General features: G+C 35.1%; 1 protein-coding gene across 3 annotated transcripts in view; it reads left to right on the top strand.

Annotated features, from left to right (window-relative positions):
• Window positions 1-23,134, top strand: part of fzr (fizzy and cell division cycle 20 related) — a 58,608-nt gene that overhangs the window by 4,842 nt on the left and 30,632 nt on the right. For all 3 annotated transcript variants that reach the window (XR_016317987.1, XR_016317988.1, XM_089713066.1), the window contains exon 2: window positions 17,370-17,647. Coding sequence is in view for 1 of the 3 variants with exons in the window: in XM_089713066.1 (XP_089569192.1) it covers window positions 17,370-17,647 (278 nt within the window). In the remaining 2 variants the exon portion in view is untranslated. The remainder of the gene's footprint in view (window positions 1-17,369; window positions 17,648-23,134) is intronic.

The following is a 23,134-nucleotide window of genomic DNA, read 5'->3' as shown; positions in this document are numbered from 1 at the left end:
AATTAAAATAAATCAACTGGAAACAAGTTTAATTCTCACAGGACCCCTGTGAGAACACTTGAATTTTAATAAAAATTGCAATGCCGACGTGGTTTTTTGTAGTGCTAATATTATGTCGGGTGTGCAAGCGGATGTCGTGGCTATATCCTCTTATTAATGTCATTAATTCCGTGATTAGAAAACCGTTAGGACGTTGCTCAGGGTTCAGGGTTAAGTGGCCAGGAGTCAATTGCATTTCGTTCACGTATCTTCATTATGCACGGTGAGGACTCCTGATTGAATTAAGATCGTTTGATTGCGTACATAATTTATTACATGCAATTGTGACTTGTTTTAAAGTGTCTCTTTGGATGAATTTTGCGATAAAATACAGGAATAAGATTAAAGTTCTATCCTGCAAATGAGAGAAAATTTGCAAACCTTAATGTGTAAAAATTAATGTATAATCTCGTTCAGTTCAGAATCGGTCATCATTAAACTGATGACTTTCAAATTTCAACTATGCCAAATAAGGATTGAGTGCCTAATACTTACAAGAATAAAAAATACAAGAACTAGACAAGATGAGCGTACGTTTGTTCTATAATGGGATCCAAAATATAATATCTATAATAATTGTATTTTCTGATATGCTTTATTAATAGTTTTTTATGGTAAAGAGTAGCTTATATTATTCTCCGCCCTCCAGAATCCAGCCTCGAGTCAGCCTTGTAAGAATTTTCATGAAATTTGCTATTTAAACACATTATGGGAATTACCTTCTTTTACGGTTTTGGTTCGGAATTACATATCTGAAAACCTCGAGCAGAATTGTGTACGAAATAAAAATACATTTTATAGAGGTAAACTAATAATAATCATGTGTGATACAAAATATCTTTTACATCAATGCTCTTGATATTATATAAGAAATGACCAAGAGGTGACCTTCTTTATCAGCATTTATAAAATACTGCACTATTGTATGCATCGGTTATGAAACTCCACCAAGTTACTCATACTCCGGCCATGTTTACATTCTCCACCCGGTGTTTGTCAAAAATAGCCTGTGTTATCTGTAAAAATGCAATTTTAGATAGCTTCTGCAACCTGTTCCTATCTCAATATCGACTCGTCCTACTAACACCCAGGACAAATTGCTTGACATTTGATACGCTATCGTTATCGCGCGATTGTCGAAGCATGCGTAGCGTAGTTTATTGCGTATCATCACGGATTTGTGGACATTTAATAAGTTGTAATTGCCCACATAATCTACGGTCGTAAATATTTCGACCTCCGCACACTTGGGCTGCGTTAACCCAACACGATAACTGATAACTTCACATATAAGTGTATATGCAACCAATTATTATTCTGATTTTTGTTAAAAATAACCATTTATCACTCCAGATTGAGGATTTTATTAGGTACTCGTGTTTTTGTGCAAAATTTCGTTTCCATTTTGGAGATGCGCAGCGGTTCTTTTGTCGTTCCTTTTTAATACTCGATAATTAAAAGTATCAACAATGAAATGTCCTTTTTGTACAAAGCCAATATTGCGATTGCAGGTGTGCAAACATTTAAAAACGTCTCTTGTTCTCGTGTAGGCGAATGCATATTTGAAATTGACAAATTAACACATTTTCGTGTGTCCAGTGCAAGTGATATATGGGTTTATTTACTTGCGCGTCTCTTTGATCTTGTGAATTCGTGCTTTTTTGTATTAATCAAAAGGTAAACTGGTGAATTTTTATTTCCGTCAACGTTTTCGCCGTTATTTTCATTACGAACGTACGCAAAATTGTAAAACGAGTGTGTGTAACGCTTCTCTTGTTTCTACCTAACCGTAGGTCTCTGAGAAGTGGTAGGTAGTCATCAAATATTATGAAATACAATGGCTTAAACTAACATGACACGTCTAGATGAGAAGTTGAGGCCTGCTTAGGGTATGTAGACTAGTGAGTAGGAGCTGCTCACTCCACCCACCTACCGGTGACCAACCTTCAACCTACCAGCTGAGTGGCTGATGTCATTACCGTGCAAATATTTATTTTTGGCATTTTTTAAACGCTTCTAGCTTGTTTTCTTGGATCCGTTTGTCTGGATCAAACATAATTAAGCATGCAAATTAATTGCCAGAATTTGAGTTTGTACAGTACGTAGCCGGATTTGCTGGTCGAAACCGCGTGTGTGCACAACACGCGTGCACATCACACGAATATTTTGAGGTTATTATAACCACATTAAAGCATAAGTATCAAATTATGACAATTTAAAGTACTTAAATGTTTGCATTACAGATGAAAACGGCAGGCGATGACGCGATTTCACGCTATATTGTTGCGGTTTCGGATGCTTGTCTTTTATTCATACTACTCGCCATTATGTATTTTCGGTACCTTACAACTTTAATTAATTTGCTGCCTAATTAAATGCTGCTGAAGAACGTAGAATCAAAGTCGGTGAAAATTCATAACGAGCGCGAGATATTCGCGAACAGCTGACTGTGATTCAGTGATTTGGTTCATGCATTTTAATCAGCGTAGTGGAATTTTCAGTATGAGACAAAATGTTTTACCTGTTCCGAGAAGTTCAACGCACCGATCAGCTGAGTCAACAGTGCTTTATTTTACCACGTGTTTAATGCAACGTTTAACTAACAAAGTTGCGCAATGGCTGGCCATGCTTTGCTCTGAGCTCACGTAAGAAACGGATAAAACACCTAGAAATGTGTTCTCGGTACGATTCAAGTAGAATTCCTTTGTCTCAAAAAATTTCCCCGAGACACGTGCACAAAATGATTTGTCTAAAGCTATCGAATGCCTGTATGCTAGACGCTTTACTCGACCAATTAAACATTTATGTTTTTAATATCTATAAATCGATAGTATGCATTGACGGAGATGAAATGAAGATTCGATTTGAATATGACATGTCTGCATCAATCAGATGTTATGATGTCATTCGCTTTGCCATTAGTTGCTTTTTCGGATTTTATTTTTTCTGCATTGATACAGGTATGCTATACAAGTCGCAACCTGTTTGATTTGACCAGCCTTCACCTTGTAGCTCCTTCGTAAAGATCAGCTGTTAAATTCGTAATATTACGCAGGTTGCATACGATATTTCGCGGTTGACAGATATTAGGACCTTTGTGCTGGTTTATTTTCCTTAATCCAAATTTCAATTTTGGGAAAAATCTTATTTGGACACTCCTTGTGAGGATGTTATTCCAAATAACTACTGTTTTCTAAGATAACTGTTTTTGCATCAATTTTTTCAACATCGTAAATGTTTTATTTTAGGAAATTTCTAGTTTGTAATTTCGAAATAAATTTGTACGCTTACGTAATCAGAGTATTTTGAATGTAAGCATATTATTATTTTTCGTTAGTGCTACGAGGTACCAACACGTTTTTTAATCGTTCAGAGAGATGTAATAGGTTTTTTGATGCTCATCGATGAATTCCTCGCTTAATTTTTTATTGGTTAAGTCAATAATTTAACACTTGAACCGATGCTTCGCATAAAACAAATATTGTGTTTCTTTTTAGTTATTAAATCGTGATTGTTTTTTTATAGTTGATATGATCGCTCGTAATTTGTTGATGATTTGTCTTCTTCGTCCGAAATATCTATAATTTATTAATTAAAATTTTCGATACCGGATCCACTGGGATTACCACCTTATTTGTGTCTATTTGAACAATTTTATTGCTCTATGTGTATAGCGGTGTTGATGGTGTTTTTCAGAACGGCCGCGACTGTTCTAACTCACGGACTTTACACCTGACTGTAAGCAGTTAGAAAAGCAAACAAACGTACATAACTGCGTTTACTGTGCAAACATATCTGACCTCATTGAGGGGCCCGTGGAAGCAAATCACACACTTGTATAACCTCTATTTTAATTCCGTAAAACCAGAAGCTACGGGAGGCGTGGTAGATAATTGGCTACATCCAGTAGCTCTATAATTAATGTTCAAGATGGATATTTTTGTTTTTTTATACCGCAGTCCAGTTCGATCTAATATCGGTTGACAATTCGTATGGCTTTGTTCATATAAGTTATGTAACTGGGTGATAAATGATCGCGTTGTCAGCTATGTGTATTATCCTGTATGTAATGGCGATTTTTTATTGGCGTTAGGCTTTTGACACCTGAGCCAAAGCATAAATCAGTTGTCATCGGATTTATCTAGGATGTTGAACAATGTGGAGCTGGTAATCAATTGTTGTCGACTGGAAATGATGTCTGACATCACCGCGTCGAATTTAGTCGCACTTGATCCTGTCAATGCTTGCGGGGATAATAAAACTAGGTTTTTGTGGAGATAGAAATACTGAATTGTAAACTAGGTGTGATGTCCGTCTGTTTTTTATGAGATTGTTAGGTTTGTTTGGTATGTAGATTTTAAGCTCGCCATTAATATCTACAATTTCTTCTACGATTGGTGCCTAGATTGTGCGAATCATTTGAATTACATACCGCCGGATGTACAACGCAAAAACGCCGTCGCATTTCATTGTTACCTCTGTTCTGAAACAAAAAAGGCATTTCCTTGTCTGAATCGATCACGATCCTGTGTTAAGTAATAAACCACGTTTTTTGGTTCAATGCACTCACGGAACATCATTTTACTGAATAGCTAATGGCGTGACGACGAATTCATTTGTACTATTTCTATCTGGGGCTGTGTCACGATCCGTTTGTGTGTTGTTTTAAATGGAGCTTTGCTTAGATGGTTTTGCCACGACGGCCATGCGGTGGTTGTGTTCTATCCTTATATGGTCCTTTGCATGTTGTGTCTACACGCGGACAGTAGCTCTGGACTAGCGAATTAATGGCCAATTTAGAGTTGATCATTTTTGCATAGATTGCTAGTTAGGTTTTTGGCACTTCGATGCACATTATTATTAAAAAATAAATAAATAAAAAGCCCGTTTATTTCCAATCCACAAGAAAAGTTTTGATACAGATAGTTTACATACTTAAAGCTGTTTTCAATATAAAAAAAGAATTAGGCACATTATTATTGGTTGATCAAAATGCGATTTGTCTAATATTTCTGAAAGGCAAAACACCCCTGAATTTGAGATCTAGTCTCGTACCCAACGGTAGCAAAAGCCTGCGATTGCAGGTCACTGCACCGTATTTAGGTTTCCCATCTATTCCTCCTGTTTTTTATTTCTTGTCAGTCGCGGCGCTCGTTGAATTGATTTTCGCCTTGGCAGCCTTTTCTATTTATTTCCAGTTACGAACCCATTCCGTGGGATCGTTCTATGCAAATGTTTATGTATAGAGAATAGGAAATTTGAAGTAAGCTTGAACTGCACTCGCAACTGCATGCGATAAAGTACAGTAGATATCGCCGGTTTAATCTTATGGGCTGTACATGAAGGTATTTCGCATTGAGCTAGATGAAGGAGGATTTACGGCAAGCAAGTTTGTACTCTTGTATTTTATCCATCGTATATTATAGTGAAGAATATTTCTTTCAATGATGATAAGGTGCTAAATGATGTATCTTTATTTCAACAAAAGTTCAATTTCCTTTTGATGAATTCGAATATGGTTATGTAGTATGAAAAGGTTCAAATGAGTAACTATAATTTTCTCAGTGTATAGATGGGAAGTGTGTTATGCCAATACGCATAGTGTAGACATAATAATAATGTTTTGCAATGAGAAAGTAATTGAGTAATTTTCTGTACTGTACCGTATCGAAATACTGCTTATTTGCGTGAGATGTACTTGCTATTCATCTAACATACTAATGTTGAAGTGTAATCAATCCATGTCTCGTTTCTTCATATTATGTTCGATTTATATTTAATTTCTTTCATAGTCAGGTTAGCTCTCGATAAAAAAATTCTAAGGTGTTGATGTTTACAAATGTAATACAAATCCTTCATTAAAACCAAGTATTTACTCAGCAATAGTGCAAGGGCCTGGGTTCGCTCATTATGGCACATATAACATCTTTACAACCTATACGTCATAATGCTCGACGGACAAACACACGGAGTGGTATTGTGCGCTATTATTTATTATGTCATTGTTCAACAGAGCTAGATATAGTTGAAAATCGACTGTCACAACATGATTGAGTATTGTGACATTAGTCATGGGATTTATTTTTTGCACATAACTCGATAATTATGTAAATCATCATGCGTAATTAATAATAGCACACGGCGTCTGATTATTCCGGTGAATGTACTGGGGTTTGCTAAAAAATAGCTCGTTTTAATCGCTTAGAGCTTAGCTAATGATGATTTGAATAAATGTTTTAATCGCAGCCTTTAAATGACCTTTTTTGTGAAAGCTCAGCGTTTGGGTAAATGGTTGTGATTAATTGTAGAGATAGGATTTGCCTTTTTAATAAGTTAATGGATGCGCAATATTTTGACTTAGGTTTGTTGATTTTAGTAAAATTCATACAATTTTATCATAAACTAGCAATGCCCTGCGGTTTCACCCGCATAGATAGCGATATCTTTACAGTGAAAAGTCTACTATAGGTCGGACATGAAAATCACCTTTACCCCGTCCCGCACTACGGCCTTTTTTTTTTTTGTTTTAGTGGGGAAATCTTTCATAGATACCCACGGCCTCCAGGGGAGGGGCCGTGGGTTATGTCGGATTCCTACCGACCAAAACCCCACTGTGTTCCGTCAAGAGTCAAGACGCATATTGGTAGAATTCCTCCGTGACCCCCGCACTACGGCCTGCTCGAACAGTATACCTACTATTTTCTGTAGATTGACACTTTTAAATTCGTTATATCTTTTGAATGGAATATCCAATTCTTTTCATTTAAAAAGTATTTTGCTGGTATTGAAACAGTCTATAATAAAACATCATTTAATGGGATAAGGATTAATATATGTGTATGGATAACATGGTTTGATTACTGTCGGCACTTCTATTTACTTTGAAAACGTAAAAAAGTTGTTGTAGTAACATAACTACTGAAGATGGACATATGGTATCGCGGACTTTCTTGTAGATATTGATCCATTCTATAATACTGTAGAACATTTTTTTGTTCTATCTTCAATAGATTCCGCAGCGCACGCGATGACAGAAGTTTTATTGAGGATTTTTTTACACCTTGGGTTACATTATTGCATTTTTGGTAAGGATCTCTAATTTTTTTGAAAATGCAATATAGCCTATGTTGCTCAGTAAAGATGCAGCTTTCTAATGGTGAAAGAATTTTTGAAATCGGTCCAGTAGTTTTTGCGTGAAAACCATACATACATACATACATACTTACATACATACTTACAAACTTTTCCTCTTTATAATATTAGTATAGATGTCTAGTTGTTTTCGAAATATTTACTTCTTTCAATTTGTCTTACAATCTTCAAGATTTGCGATGGACTTGTAAAGACTACACTTATTAAACATTGACGTCACAATTCTACAGCAGCGTCATCAATCAAACAAATAACACGTCATTGTGCCTTTCAGACCTAACATTTAACGTATTACAACACAACTATTCGCGATTTATTTCCTACAATCAAGCTCTTAGCCGTTTCAACTGCTGTTGTATAAATCGTGTACTTTACGATCTAACCTATTTCACATATAAGTTCATACGTACAAGTTCTATCGAGTCAATTGTTTAAAGCTCTATTGTTCCACGTTGGTACCACCTACTTACGACGTCGTTTGTCTTGGCCCGGTCACCCGATAAGGCGATAACAGATGCAGTGCTACGTGGGGTATAACTGACCTGCGATATCTTGGTTATTGTTGATTAAATACCTACTGTATGTAATGTAGTAGAAATGGACGATTGAAGAAGGAAATTTATGAGGTGGATAATGTCTTTGATGACATTGGTTTAATATGAGGGTAGTTTTGGAATTCGGAATAATGCATTCAAATAGTTTTTGATTTTATAAAGTGAACCATGATTTTTGTATCTTACCATTATTAGTTCTAATCAAGCTTGCTATTGCTGTAGCTTTGCCAAGTAACATGGCTATATTTTTATATTTTACCTAAGGCAATGCAGAGACTAGAGCCCATTTAATAATACCTATGAAACGATTTATCTATGCAAGTGAACATAGAAGTTGCTCCGCCAGTTTTCTAACGCTCTCTCAGGCCGATCGATTCGCGTAATAAAGCGACGTTTCTCAAGACTGCAATCTGTGCCTTAGGTCGTAAATGCGCCTAGCCAACACTTGGCCACAAGGAAATATCAATCAAGATATATGCAGTCCCATTGCCAATTAGAGGACTGGACCATTCGTATTGCAACGGCATAGAACGATCCTTTGATGTACATATAGAAAAGCCATTAACTCCCACATTGGCTTCTTTGTACCTTTATTCTTATACTGTCCCTATTACTCATTCGTAAGAAGCTCATTAAATGACTTCTAAATACATGTTGTTCTTATTATTTGTATAGATAATGGCTGCCATTGTTCGAGTCCTCAGATAAGTGAGGTGAAGGAACTTTATAGGGGAATGCACCGTGATGCAAGATGCGGCTAGGCTGCTTGCAATGCGCTTTAAATCCCGTTATTGACCTCGCATCGCCCCGTGCAGCTAGCACAAGCTTCTAACTAATGCAGATTCTAGAATCGCAGCTAGGTTCGGTTGGGCGTTGGTAATCGTTTAGTTTATATTGCGTTGCATGTTTGAGCAAGATGATTGGAAATGGTATAGAGATGTTTATGTATGCGTCTTAAAGTTTTGCACCTGATGGTTCTTTATATTTGTTAGGGAGATTTTAGGCTTGCACTTTAGGATTTTGATGCTTGACATAATTGGTTTAAAGGAGTCTCTTCGTCGTGAAGTTTGTTTAACATTGAGTACATATTAAATATATTTTTTATTGTTTATAAATCGTTAAATTACAAACGCAGCGTTATTCGCAGACGTTTCGCTTACGTAATCGTTAATGTCGCATCGCTGAGTGCGAATCCAGATGCAGTCTCAATTAATATTGCACAGATAAAACAATTTATATTCTGTTCGGTCCCAAGTGAATGTTGCTGAATAAATCTCGGTGCATTTAAGGGAGTGATAAGGGTAGGGTTGCCAGAAATCGAGTCGATGTCTTTAGGATTCATAACAATTTTGGGGACATTTAATTGATTTTAGTACACAAGTTGAATGCATTATGATTAATGTAATAATTTATATTTTGAGCCAAAGCATGATTAATAGATTTATGATAATTATATCAAAGAAATTTCAAGCGAAAAAGTTTTGGAATATAAATAAAAGTCGTTTGGATTTTGAGAAGTGGCAACCCTGATTAAGGGAAAGTCGTAAAATTGACGACGAAATAAATTTAAAGTTATATTTAATTTTTTCTAACGATGTCACTGACCGTGATGGAAGGTGGAGGACTTAAGGTGCTGTGATAAGATTCCAAGGTTCTTTAATTAGACGTACTAATGATTATTCTAAATATATTTTGTAGGTATGTTCATTTGTTAACCGTTGCTGAGGAGTTAAAACTCATTACATTTATGACCTTTCATACTCATGTTAAATTGCTTGTTTTAAAATATGGAAATATTAATTAATGTTAGTTCATTATTTTTCGGTTTTAATGAGCATGCAATTTATGTAATAGTCATACATGTATGGCTTATGAATAATTCTTAGAATCATAAAGATGTATCTATGTTTGAGTTTGAGAGACTATGTTGAGAATTTGTCTGATTAAAAAGCAGAATATGTATTATATTTTAAGTTTTGTTTCATATAGTTTTTGTTGCTTCACAGTGAATATAATTATCATCTTTAAAATTGCTGTCAAATTTTATACGAAAATAATGATTTTAGTAAATCCAAACTAATATTATAAATGCGAAAGTAACTCTGTCTGTCTGTCTGTTACTCAATCACGCCTTAACTACTGAACCAATTTGCATGAAATTTGGTGTAGAGATATCTTGATACCCAAGAAAGGACATAGCCTACTTTTTACCCCGGGACATAGAATAAGGTTTATCCCGGAATTCCCGCGGGAACGGAAACTATGCGGGTTTTTCTTTAAAAACGCGGGTGAAGCCGCGGGCGGAAAGCTAGTAATATGTATATTTTAACATACTACAATCAATCAATATATTCAAGACCTAGAGCAGTTGATAAACCTTATACAGTACACATTTTTAGAGCATTCCTTAAAAGTAACAAATAAAATAAATACAATTTTCACCGGGCTTGTTATTACGGTATGATTGTGAGTTAGCGTTGTAATTTTCTACTCTTGCGCAACGGAAGGCTATTTACCTTTGGAGCTGATCACGCAGCGATCTTTGTATAAAATGTTACTTGGAATATGCTACTTTGTTGATTTGAGTGCATTTTTGTTGTTTAGTTTCGTTAGATAATTTTACGTTATAAAGTTTCGGGCATTGATACAAATATTTTCAAAATGCATAAAGAAAATTAAAGGTATTTTGGATATTTCAACTATGTATTTGCAGTTATTTGTTTGCAGTTCTTAATATACAAGTAGGTACATATTTTTCATGAAATTGTTTGGTTTGTCACGTAAGATATTACGTATTTGAGCAGATAAAGTTTACGAAAAACTTAATAAAGTTGATACTAAAGATAAGAAACGCTCTTAAAATATGTTCAAGTCATCTCCAGTTTTCAATACACACAATGGAACACTCTAGTTAGTATCAATTGATCGTGCAGTTAGTTATATAGGTGCAGTTTAGTCCTTAATAGATTGTGTTAGTGCGCTGCAAGAGCCCAGGATTGAGCCTGGAATCTAGGTCATGCAATCATGCATTCAGCTAGACTACTAACACCACAGTTTCTTGTGACTTGTAAATATATATAGGTACCTACAAATATATTGTGTGTTATTTATACCAGTATACCTACCAATTATATGCACATGTGTGAAGTGTTTGGTTGATTTTAAATGTGTGTTGTATGTAAGAGCTTCTATGGTTACCAATAGCAACGGCGAAATTTGCGCTTCGCCTCAGCTGATCGACGCCATTTTTAATCTCACTACTTAGAGTTAAATATCGCGTAACGATAGATTAGAAATAAAGTTTTTATCTGGATAAAGCAGTGCACTTTATTATTCTACTAAATAAAGTTATAAGTAAAACTATAACGGTTTTATTATGTTAACGTGTTCATCTAATTGTAATTTTAAAAAAGTCAATCGAACGTAAAACAAAACTTCATTCATTCATAAAAGAAACTACATTATTCGCAAAAATAGTTTCGCTTTTCAACGGATGTTTATTTAGCTCTAAAGTATTTATCTCTTATTATCTGAAAGCATACTCAACCGATAAACGCACCCATTTGTCTCGAGATACTCCGCCCATATTGGTCTTTAACTGGCCAAGTTGAGACCTAGGTATTAGAACAGTACTAGAAATTCATTCGTTGAGTTGAGCTCAATCACAAACTATGTTTGGAATATAAAGCGAAATCATAGAAATAATTCTTAATACAAATTTTAGTATTTAATTAGTGAGTAAACTTCTGAGGGCGGTTTTGGATGCATATCTTAAAAATGTATCTCAATTTTAAGATTCATTCAAATCGGTTCAGAGGTTTATTATTAGAAGCAATTAAGCGTTCACATTTATTAATTTCGGCCTACTACAGTTATAACAAACATTGTTTGAATGAATATTGAATACTCAAAAAATAATGCATATTGCAACTAACCAATTGTATTTCAACCAGTTCTTTAAAATAGTGTAAAATAAATTGTTACCCGTTCATTTACATAATCGTGTAACAAACATATAACTTGTAAATACCTGCATGACCTAATGAAGCAACTTCGCTATCACTACTTCCTACTGATTAGGTGCACTTGTGTTTTCCACTCCACCTGTTCCGTAGGTACGAAAACGCGACTGACACATTTACACAGAGATAGGGAGTGTCTCTTACTTAGCTTAATGGAAAAGTTGCTAAGAAATAATGCATCATGCGTATTCTTGGTATGAGTGTGTCGTTTTTAAGGACACAGTCATCTATTGTTAAAAAAAAACAGGATAATTTATATTTTATACAGATCTTGTAGCAAAACAATCATTTATAATTGTTTTAGAGAACGGTATTTTTTGAGGCTTATAGCTTTTAATTAACATTTTAAAGTATTGCGAAATGATGTATCTCTTATTCAATTTAATTTTAACACCGTAATAAGGCACTGAAAGTCTAAACTAAGAAATCTAAAAAAATAAACGCTATCGCAGTTTTAAATAATACTTTTGACAAAAAAATTACATTCCAAGTTTTAATCTCACCGTACACGCGAATGTAGGTAATTATGACTTTTTTATTTATAAAGTAACAGGTTTAAAATATAATGAACTATTAAAAATTTACCTTAAGCATGGTTTATTCATTGTTGTTTCTCGCATAAGCGGTGTTAGCTGTAGGCATTATGCTAATTCCATTTCCGCCCATTGATAGTTAAATAAATGTACCATTTTAATAATGCTTTAATTAGCTAAGTGTGGAGATTTTTATAGAGGCTATAATTTAAATTTTTGTTTGAAAACTGTATAATATCGTTGTAATAAGTTAGTCAACGCCTCGCCGGTGTAAGTTTTATAAATTGAAGCTACGTATAGAATGCCTTTTATATTGGTGCATACTGCATGTACTTAAATAGTTTTAGTTCTATTGTGGAAATTTTAGATCCATCGATATCGTTGAAAAGAAGCTCAGAATTGAATTCTTTGTAACAAAGTATATGGCAAAAAATTGAAACCATCAGGTAGATAATTTCGGCTTCTATACCTACTCCGCTATCGAATTATATTTGGTCTAATTTGCGGGCCAATTGGATGTGGGCAGACCGTAGGTGGAGGCCTTGCAGAAGGCGGTTAGATTCGACAATTACACCTCAACCCAACCCAGTCAAAATGAACTCTATCTCTTTACCCTTCAGCGCAAATTCGCGTATCAGGATGTCGCCGTATTTGGCACTGGTCAGAATTAATTACGTCTCTTTGTCACGTATGTTACCAAATAAGTGTAACGTCTGCGCACCTTGTATGGGGATCCCTCAGGAAGGAAGCGTGTGATTGAACTTTATATTAGTTTAGCGTTAGACATGATGTTTGAGGAACTTTCAAGTGGTGATAATTTTGTGCCGGAACCACGTGGAGTAGTAACTTCCGATGTTAAAGTACGTTGTGAATGGGTGTTGCAAGTAATAACAGCGAAAGGTGGGGATTTTTATTAGAATTTTTTGTAAACCACGTGGTATGATTAAATATTCGGAAATAAAGGTATAATATTATGCCTAAATTCCATGCCTTTTAGTTATGGTGAGGAAAATAATAGAGTTTAAAGTTCCCTCATTTTAACAAGATAAACAGAGCTCAGATATATTCTCTATTCGTAAGAAATATGATTACGACTGTGGTATTTTTCTTTAGTTCCTACGTCTAACTCGCCGGCAAAAACCACATGTCTATCGCGTAATTTGAATACAATAAGTCGAACATTATTGTATTTTTTATGTGGCCACTTAGAATTGCAATGCAATTTAGGTGTGCGCTTCCGAAGCCCTTGATTGACCGACGGGTACAATGAACCGGGATTACATAAACGTTACTTAAATTTTGTTATACGTTAATAACTTTTCGGCACATTTCTTCAAAAGAAAAGAAAGAAGAAATTTATATATATAGTCAATCGACGATAATTTAACCTTTTCTTACTATGAAGACAGAAAAAGGGTTGTGTCATGGAATATGTCTTTATACTAATGAGGCCGTAGCTCGGATGAATACTGAACGCGCGACCCCGCCAATCCGCCATCGAAAGCGGTGCGACGGAACACAGTGCAGTTTAGTCGGTAGTCAGAAACTCAAACAATACTGAACCGTTTTGCATTCTGTTTTCACCAACGGATAGCGTGGATTTCGAGGATGGTTTTAGTATATAATTTGATAAATTAAAGACGAAGCGGGAGAAGACGCGGGCTAGTTAGTTATATATATATATATATATATATATAAACATGAGACTGGATTCTATCCCTAAGCAATTACAAGTAATGGTTGAACGTAGCATATTCTAAGAAGCGTGGTTGTTTAGATTTTAATTAAGTGCCCCCGCTGGTCACGATTCTCGTAGAATAACTAAGCTTTGCAGATAATCTGTATGGGCTATGTCAACGTGGAAAATAACGTTGTCTATTGGAAAATGGAATAGGGAATAGTTGCTTCTAGAGAATAGATGTCACGTATTGTGTACGTAATCGATTTTATGCGCATAATCTTACTCGCGTTGATAGAGAAGACTATACATATTTTAAAGAAAGTTTTTTTAAAGAATAAATAACATTAGTTTCTCAACTTCACGACAATTTAGGTATTTCTACCTTTTTCTACAAAATATAAAAACATATGAAAAGAAAAATAATTACGTGCAATTAAAACTAATATCATCAGAGCCTTACTATTAAACAAATGTTACTAGTAAACAAGCTCCTATTAGAAGCGCATTATTCACAAATATCTATCCCCAAAAGGTGGGTAACCTTAAGATAAATCTCGTGGCGCCTACCGTGTGTAATATGTATATTCTTAGCTCCCGAGCGCAGTGAAGGGTGTTTTAGTTTTAACACCGACTTAGATAACGAAGCAGCTTAGCTATTTTAAAACGTTCCTGTTCTGAGTCACGATTAAGACACAAGTTAAAATGTGGCTAGTGGCTTTGTCTGTGATAAATGAGAACTTACTGCAGTTGTTGCTTCTATGAACCTGATATTTTGATCTGTAAATTTTAAGGGATTGGAAATTACTTACACTACTTTTAAGAGATTAGCCTAGGGTTGTGTCTAGTTGTGTAGTTGTTACCTTTGACCTTTTTATTCCTGAAATGTCTACCTTTTACTATATGAATAATAAAACTCAATTTCTACGCTACGTCGTGATAAAAAATATGATAAGATGCATACATAAACTGGCCGTTATTATTTAACTTTGTTCATTGCGATCTCGAAATGATATCAAACTTCGGTATTTCTTAAAAATGATTATGTTTAATTTCTGGAAAACTGGTCCGACCAGCCAACACTGGGCAGATAAGTCAAACGTTGTCAGTGTAAACGCCACTTAGCGAATTTACTGTCATACATAATAATTCAAACTAAAAGTGCGAGTCCAGTTCTCGTGCACGGACCTTTGGGTGATGTATTTTTAATTATTATTATACTATCTGTATGAAAGTTCCTGATTTCTGTTCGTTTATTGGAAGTTTTCATGTGGTGAATTGGGGTGTCAGGTGTTTTTATGGTAGCGAAGTGCTCTGTCAATTTACGATCGTAAGAAAAGCTACATTTGAATTATTAAGTACCCTATTTTTGTCTTTACCCTTATATAAAGAACTTTCTTTAGATAATTACTAATAATGTTCTTTAAACTATCATGTTATAATAATTGGATTATGTCAATAAAGTTTAACTTTATTTATTTATTTTATAATTGATTAACTTTTTAACACGTCGTTCTACTAGTAACCAAATATGACAATTGACATACATATTTAAAAAAATCTCTGCATTACTAGTGAAAAGTACTAGAGAGAAAGGGCATCCGTACCTAGTGTGAATATCCTCTATAAAGTCACGAATACAGATATAATAACTAGGAAGTTGCAACGCCGAGCTCGGAACCGGTATACCTTAGGAAGGGTCTAAAATTAGCTCTGCGAATTGCGATGCACTATTATTTTCAAGTTGAACTCGTAAACTTTACTATCTCTGTTTCGTTCTGGATTCTTCTAGAAGTTTCTAGAACGTTTTTGGAAATAGTGTGCGTCATTTTGTTTTAAGGTGTGAGATATTACGTGAGTCGTGACAATTTGAAAATAAATGTGATCCGTAATGTTATTGGAAATTAAATTTCGTGTTTATAATTTTCGTCTTTTAATTCAAAATCATAAGGAAGGTTAAGGTTAGGTTACTAGTTTACCTAGTACGTGCTGAAAATCTAGTCACTTTCGAGAATTCGAAAGTCCTTTGTCTCTTTAACTGCATAATGTATATGTTATCTTTGTAGTAGCTTTATGCACAAAAAAGCTATTTCAGTGGTCACAAGAAACTATTTAGATACAGGCGAGTCAATGTTATCGAAGCTATGTCAATTATTGCTTCTAAAAGCCACTCGAGCGAGTGAATCATGTGCTTATACCTACAGCTATTGGAATATGCATCGTGATTCATAAGAATACCTACGGACAAGTTAAAGATTGAAGAACAATGTGTATTTTTGGGTATTACCCCCGGAGTGTCGCGAATTTGGCAAATGGGCAGTCGCCCGTAATGGCTTGATTGACGGGTGGTAATTGTTTGATGGTTTTTTGCGTAATTTGGTGTTTGTGGTGTTCCAAATTAGAAGAAAATATAAATCTATTAAAAAAATGTTATAATGGTAGTAATTGTTAGTGTCCGTTTGAATTACCGTATACCACGAATATTTTTATAGTTCTAGATAACTATTCGTTTTCCTCCTTTGACTTAAGTAATTATTATGAAAAGTTTGTGTTTTATAACATCTTATTATACACATCGTATAATAAAATATTACAGAAAATGTATAATCGTTGTCAATTGTTAATAAAGCTAGGTGAATACTGAAAGTTGAAACACACGATTACGTAAACATTGACGCTGTCTACTATTCAAAAATTATGACCCCGTTGAGGGCAACAATGACCCATTTCCACATGAACTAGACCCCCATTTAAATTCCAATATATCGTCTTAGTTAATGATTCACGCGGCACGCGTCGAGCGCATATGGCTCTGACAGGACACGATCGAATTCGGCGCGTGCGCACAATAATGCTATTTACGGATTGGTCGCCGGCTAACCTGTTGTCTGTCTAATAGATCGTTCACCTCCTTATCAGCGCGTTGCGTATTGTTAACATTATCAAACCACACTTGTACGTAATCGTTAAATGGTAAACTAGTTTCTGGTTTCCTAATGTAGGGAGGTGGTGTTTTTGTAAGGTATATAAGAAGTTCATGCGTCACATTTGTCGTGTTAGCGATGTTAAGGATATAATTTATACGATTGAGATTAATAATTATTTTAATAAAAGCTAGGTGTTGATTTTATGCTTTATAAATATATCTGAATTCGTAAGCACATTAAATACAAGAATACTAATTAATTCTTTACTTATAATTATTTTTGTTTTGTAACTTGAAGCAAGAAGAAATATTTGTCATGTCTGATTACGACATGATAGCCATTATCGGTTATCCCTTTGCATTATCCCAACACCATAATAGAGACGATGAAACAATTTCGAAGTTAAACATATCTATTTTGTATACAATGTAACACAATATTGATCGCCAACGCTTCCTTTGCAGCAATCCGCCGCGGCACAGAGAACCAACCAGCTAAGAAAGCGCGCAGCGAAGGCAACGCCGAGAACGCTACCAACGGCCGCGACCACCTCGCCTACGGGTGCTTGCTACGCAACGAGTTACTAGGCGCCCAGATAGAAGAGCTACGAGGTCCCCCCACGGCGTGTTCGGAGGGGAATAGAGCGGCGTTGGGCGCAGTGCAATTAGCTTCAGCTGCAAGGGCAGCGTTGGCTTTCTCACCGCCAGTGTTTCGGTTTAGAGCGCCGGCGCATAATGCTGAGGTAAGTTTTGGTTTGCTGGGTATAGATGGAGCTACGCGGTCCCCCCACGGCGAGTTCGGAGGGGAACCGAGCGGCATTTTTATCACATTGCTTATCTCGATATTTCAGTCTTTAATTTTTAATTAAAGTTTAAACAACAAAACTAAATTCAACATTATGCGTCAAAACAGTTTACTTCTAAAATAAATTTAAAAGAACCATCTTGATTGAAACAGGATTTATCATATAACTATGCGGAATGTCTTATAAATAAAGTTAAAGCAAAAAAATGCAAGCAGGAGATGCGTACGCGCTAAATCCGGCCCGAGACACGTGCGGCGATTAAGCAGAATAGTGTTATTTTAGAAATGCTGACACTCCTCGCTAATAATACCGTTTGAACATAAGCGCTTAAGACAACATACAATTTGCAACTAGAATACATTTCACTTATCCAATCAGTAGTCGTGTTTTGCTTCGCAAAGCAATTACAAGTTGCAGGTAGTAAGAACTTCTGGTCCACTAACAAGTCGGCCGGAGTGGGCGAATCTAAAATCACACATTTTATTACGGCCACGATAACCCCAGTTCATATATTCGTACACGCAAAAAGAAAAACACACATCGTACTTTAAATTCTGTCATGCCCTGGTTCAGGTAGGCCGACGAGACGATAATACACTGATATTAAACAGGGCTATATTCCTAAAATATTGCCGGCAATTTAAGTTTTTCCAATTCACCTTTAATTAAGGTTGTGATTTAAGATAAAACACACATTTCCACTTTATTCCCCGACTTTAAAAGCCTCCCATAACTCAAATGGCAGTCGTAAACATTTAAAATTTCAGTCACAAGGTACAAAGACAATCAAAGTGACGGGCGAATAAATAATACGTGCTGTAAAAGTCACTTATGTATTCTTAGTTCTTACTGTAAAAGCAAAAAACTGCATGCCTAATTGGCGCTAGACTAGCGATCTTAATAAAAAAATAAATTCCAAATGCTATACGTTTGAATATTTGGGCGTGTCTAATTGCATAGCAGTTTCGTTCGGAATCAATAAAATTATTTGGGGAAGGTAAAAGCAATTTGCACGTTAAATGGAGGTTATGTTTATTTTATTTAGGTGTGATTACGTTTGATTATCTGAGCAATATGAGTGCTCAAATTTAATTAATAAAAAGAAAATAATCTTTATTTCTATCTTTTTTTTACAAATAATTCTTAGTAGGAAAATTTAAATTTTCAGACTCGGAAGAAAACTTATATTTATGTAGTATTGTCTTCGCCTAAAGGATCTTTTCAGGATGTCAACAACTAATATCCATTCTAGGCATTTTTCTAATCTGATAAGAAGGATGGTCTTGTTTAAATACCTATTTTTGTTTTGTTAGTCATCATAATAATAGAGATAGAACTCACTTATGATGTTCTTTTCTGGTAAGATTGTAATAAAATAGAAAGATTTACGGCACGTATAGATAAATGATTCGTCATCCATGAACTTATAATTAATTTTTCCTTTGGAACCTTAATATCCTGAAAGTTTCTAAGAACGTATGTTTGTTAGGTACTCTTTTTACGCAAAAACCTCTAAATGAATTTTCATAAATCATCTACTACGGAAAAGTTGTAAAAGTTAAAATATAGTACTAGTAAAATATTAATTCATATCTAAGTAATGTAATTTATGTGTACATTTCTTGGGTATTCATAACGGTTCGCACTTGACATCTCTCTCAAAATTTGTTCAGCGCATTGACGAGTTATAAAAACACACAGACGGACATACCGACCGTTGTCCAAATGCATCTCGGTTTTATTGTGTTTACTTTGATTTGCATCCGCTATAAAACGCCTCTGCAAATTTTGAAAATGCGACGGCCGACGACATTTTGCATTTTGACACGACCCGAAACGGACAGGTTATGGTCGATGAGGTTTTTGACGTATCGATAGATTTGTTTGTAATGGCGGGTACTTGGGTGTGGTGTGCATTTTTAATTCGTAAAGACCAAAAGGTCTTAAGGAATAGGTATACTTATAGTATTCATATAAATACTTGAATTATGTACAGATGAACATAGAACCTCTCTTTTTTGCAAGCCGGTAAAAAATGTACATATTATCCTAATAGCAGTTTGATTTGCGTTAGCATTTCCACGAGCAAGCCGATAATTAAATATTTACTGACAACATTCTCCATAATATTCAGTAAAATTCTCTAAAAAGATACGAGAAAGAAATAATAAGTCCAGAAATCCAGGTTATTACAATCCTGGATTACATTGACCCCACCACTTGACCCTCGATGGGGGTTCAAAATTAAATATATCGCCTTACAAATCGGCCATAATGACACGTAAAGATGATAATGTAATGTGGGTCGGGCCTTTTTTCCGTTTAAAATGTGTATTTTAGCAATAAAATGCACACTATTGCGATTTTATTGTAGAATTAAGTGTTTTGCATTTTTTTTGTGTCAAAGCAATTTGACCGGATAAAATCCTATACCTTTTTATCGGTATAATTCTGTATCGATTTTTGTAATATGTGCTGTTTTTTAGGGTTCCGTAGCCAAAATGGCAAAAACGGAACCCTTATAGTTTCGTCATGTCCGTCTGTCCGTCTGTCCGTCTGTCCGTCTGTCACAGCCGATTTACTCGGAAACTATAAGTACTACAGTGATGAAATTTGATGGGAATATGTGTTGTATGAACCGCTACAAAAATATGACACTAAATAGTAAAAAAAAGAATTGGGGGTGGGGCCCCCCATACATGTAACTGAGGGATGAAATTTTTTTTTTCGATGTACATACCCGTGTGGGGTATCAATGGAAAGGTCTTTTAAAATGATATAAAGTTTTCTAAAAAACATTTTTCTTAAAGTGAACGGTTTTTGAGATATCAGCTCTCAAAGTCGTAAAAAGTATGTCCCCCCCCCTCTATTTTTATAACTACGGGGTATAAAATTCTAAAAAAAATAGAGGTGATGCATGCTAATTAACTCTTTCAACGATTTTTGGTTTGATCAAAGTATCTCTTATAGTTTTTGAGATAGGTTGATTTAACTGTAATTTATTATATTTGCTGCTACGGAACCCTTTGTGCGCGAGCCCGACTCGCACTTGGCCGGTTTTTTTATTATGGTGTTGTTGGTTACAAATGTTTGTAATAATATTGTTGTGGAGAAAAATGATAATAATATTGTTGTTGATTTGGACAAAGTACTGCTGACATTTGAAACCTTAAGAACCGAGACGATAACTGTATTTGCTGGTTGAAATAATTATGTTATTTGTCTGGTTTATTTATACGCAAAAATAAAGAAAAAATTTTATAGTATCGTTACATTTTGTGGGTTTCATATTAATTTGTTCTATTTTTACTAAGGGAAAGGTATTTACATATTACAAGTTTAAAACTTATTTCATAAAGTTAAATTTGATTAAAGGAGAATATGTCTTATATTACAACATAATAAAGGGTATTGAAGTTCTCTCCAATGCATCGGCATAAATCAAAAGCAAGTAGGTAAACTGATACTCATTGGTCTCTAATTCAATATCCATTTACACAACTCGACACATATTTAATGTGTCACCATGTTTTATTTATTCAAAACTCAATAATAAATAACGATTTCAATTGAATTTTTGAAGTGAAACTTCTTTGGGTGCGTTGAGAGTAAAATTACAATGTCGCGTCATGGCAATACCGTCACGTCATCGAGCAAGGCGACGATTTTGGTATCCAAAGAAGTTAATTAATAATTCCAAATTAGGTAAAAAGGTAATTTCCAAAGAAGTTTCACTTCTGACACGTGTGCTCGGCACACACGCTCGTTTTTTTAATGTACATATCATTTTGGATTCTCATTTCTCGCTACCAACCACTTCAATTACGTTACCATTGTATCAGGAATCTAATCAGGACTCGTCAAAATAGTAGCAAAAAGTGCACAATGATTAAAGCTCTAAGCAGCTAACTAATAACCTTGTAATGGCATTTCATTACACGGCCGTCGCTATGTCTTTTTGCCCGGTTTTACAATGAAATCGCCGAGTTACGGCCGCGTGTAACAAGACTCTTGTATCACATATCGAATCTTCCTTCTAAGGTTGACGTGTGTCAGTTTTTTTCACTCCTCAAAGTATCTTTAGCGACGCGTGTTGGTAACATTATAATTTATTTCTTTGTCTCTCGATTATATATTTTATGCTAATTACGCTCCTCTAGTTAAGTAGCGTGGCAACGGGCTCGAAATGTACCTATTGTTCGAAATTATGCTGAAATACCGTTATGTTACTGCGGCCAAATGCATCTCTAGCCACATTTTAAATCATGGGAATAAGAAGAAGATAAGAATTTTCACGCGAATCTAATGACGTTACGCATTCTGCTAATGTTGGATAGCTGGGAAGAATATTTCCTCTTCACGCCACATACAAAAATCGGTCGATTATAATCGAAGCTTCATGGAATCAATTTACAACTAAGCAAACTGATGATTTCTTTAATAAACATCCTTGACGCAATACATAAGTAAACATGGGTATGTTGCCGGTTGTAAGCGAAATGTTTGGACAAAGGAATCATTATGGACACGAAATGTGCTTTTTAAAAATTCTATTGTGTTTGTGTTCAATTATCGTGGATCACGCGTTTAGCACGTTAGTGACAATGAGGATGCGCTAATCAAAAGCACCCATGTTTTTTGCGCGTTCTCTACAAAATGCAAATTGGCAAACACGTTTTTTGCCTACACGAAGTTTTATAGCATGCATTTTTCATCGGTCATTACATCTGTCGATACAATGCTATTGTTTTATTCGTCCGATGAATGTTTGCCCCCTCGTCCGTCTGACATCACTCACCGGTGACAACGACCTAAAATAATAAATTATTAAAATTTTTACGGTCGCTTAGAATATTAACTTTTGCATTTGGCTTCGAGTCGCTCAGTAAATAAGCTGGTTTCATAAATGTATCCGTCACGTTTTCCATTTAGCTTTCCTCTGATGATTTATGCATTTGTAGTTGGTAACGGTATACAGGGCTCTATTCATTGGCTTTCCCCTTACAGTGTTGCAAGCTCGCTGTTATTGTCGCGCCATTGTTAGACTTGACGATAATATGTACTTCTTGAGACTTATGCGTTAAATTCAAGTTTTTCTTTTATGAAATATGGCTGAGTAAAACGGCAGAGCGATTGTAATGCGAAACTAATTTAAATATGTAAAGCAATAGCATAGATCTATGTATTAAATCTATGCAAATTAAAAAAAAAACTGTGGCTTTTAACAAATTTCAAGTTTCAAACCCCAACTTTCCGATTAAATAAAATTTTATCGTAACCCACTGTTTATTAAGTAGTTCCTCAGTCAAGATCACGTCTTCATCAGGCTGTATCGGAAAAAATCTATTACACTGCAGAGAGCACGTTTCCACTTACGTGCATTAGTTGCTTGTCAGCGCTTTGATTACTACTCACGAAGCGGTG

The sequence above is a fragment of the Colias philodice genome, chromosome 3, assembly GCF_061535455.1.
Source record: "Colias philodice isolate Cphi_HAF_F1 chromosome 3, ilColPhil1 Martin Lab GWU primary, whole genome shotgun sequence".
Taxonomy (NCBI): domain Eukaryota; kingdom Metazoa; phylum Arthropoda; class Insecta; order Lepidoptera; family Pieridae; genus Colias; species Colias philodice.
This window is presented reverse-complemented; position numbering and strand designations above follow the sequence as displayed.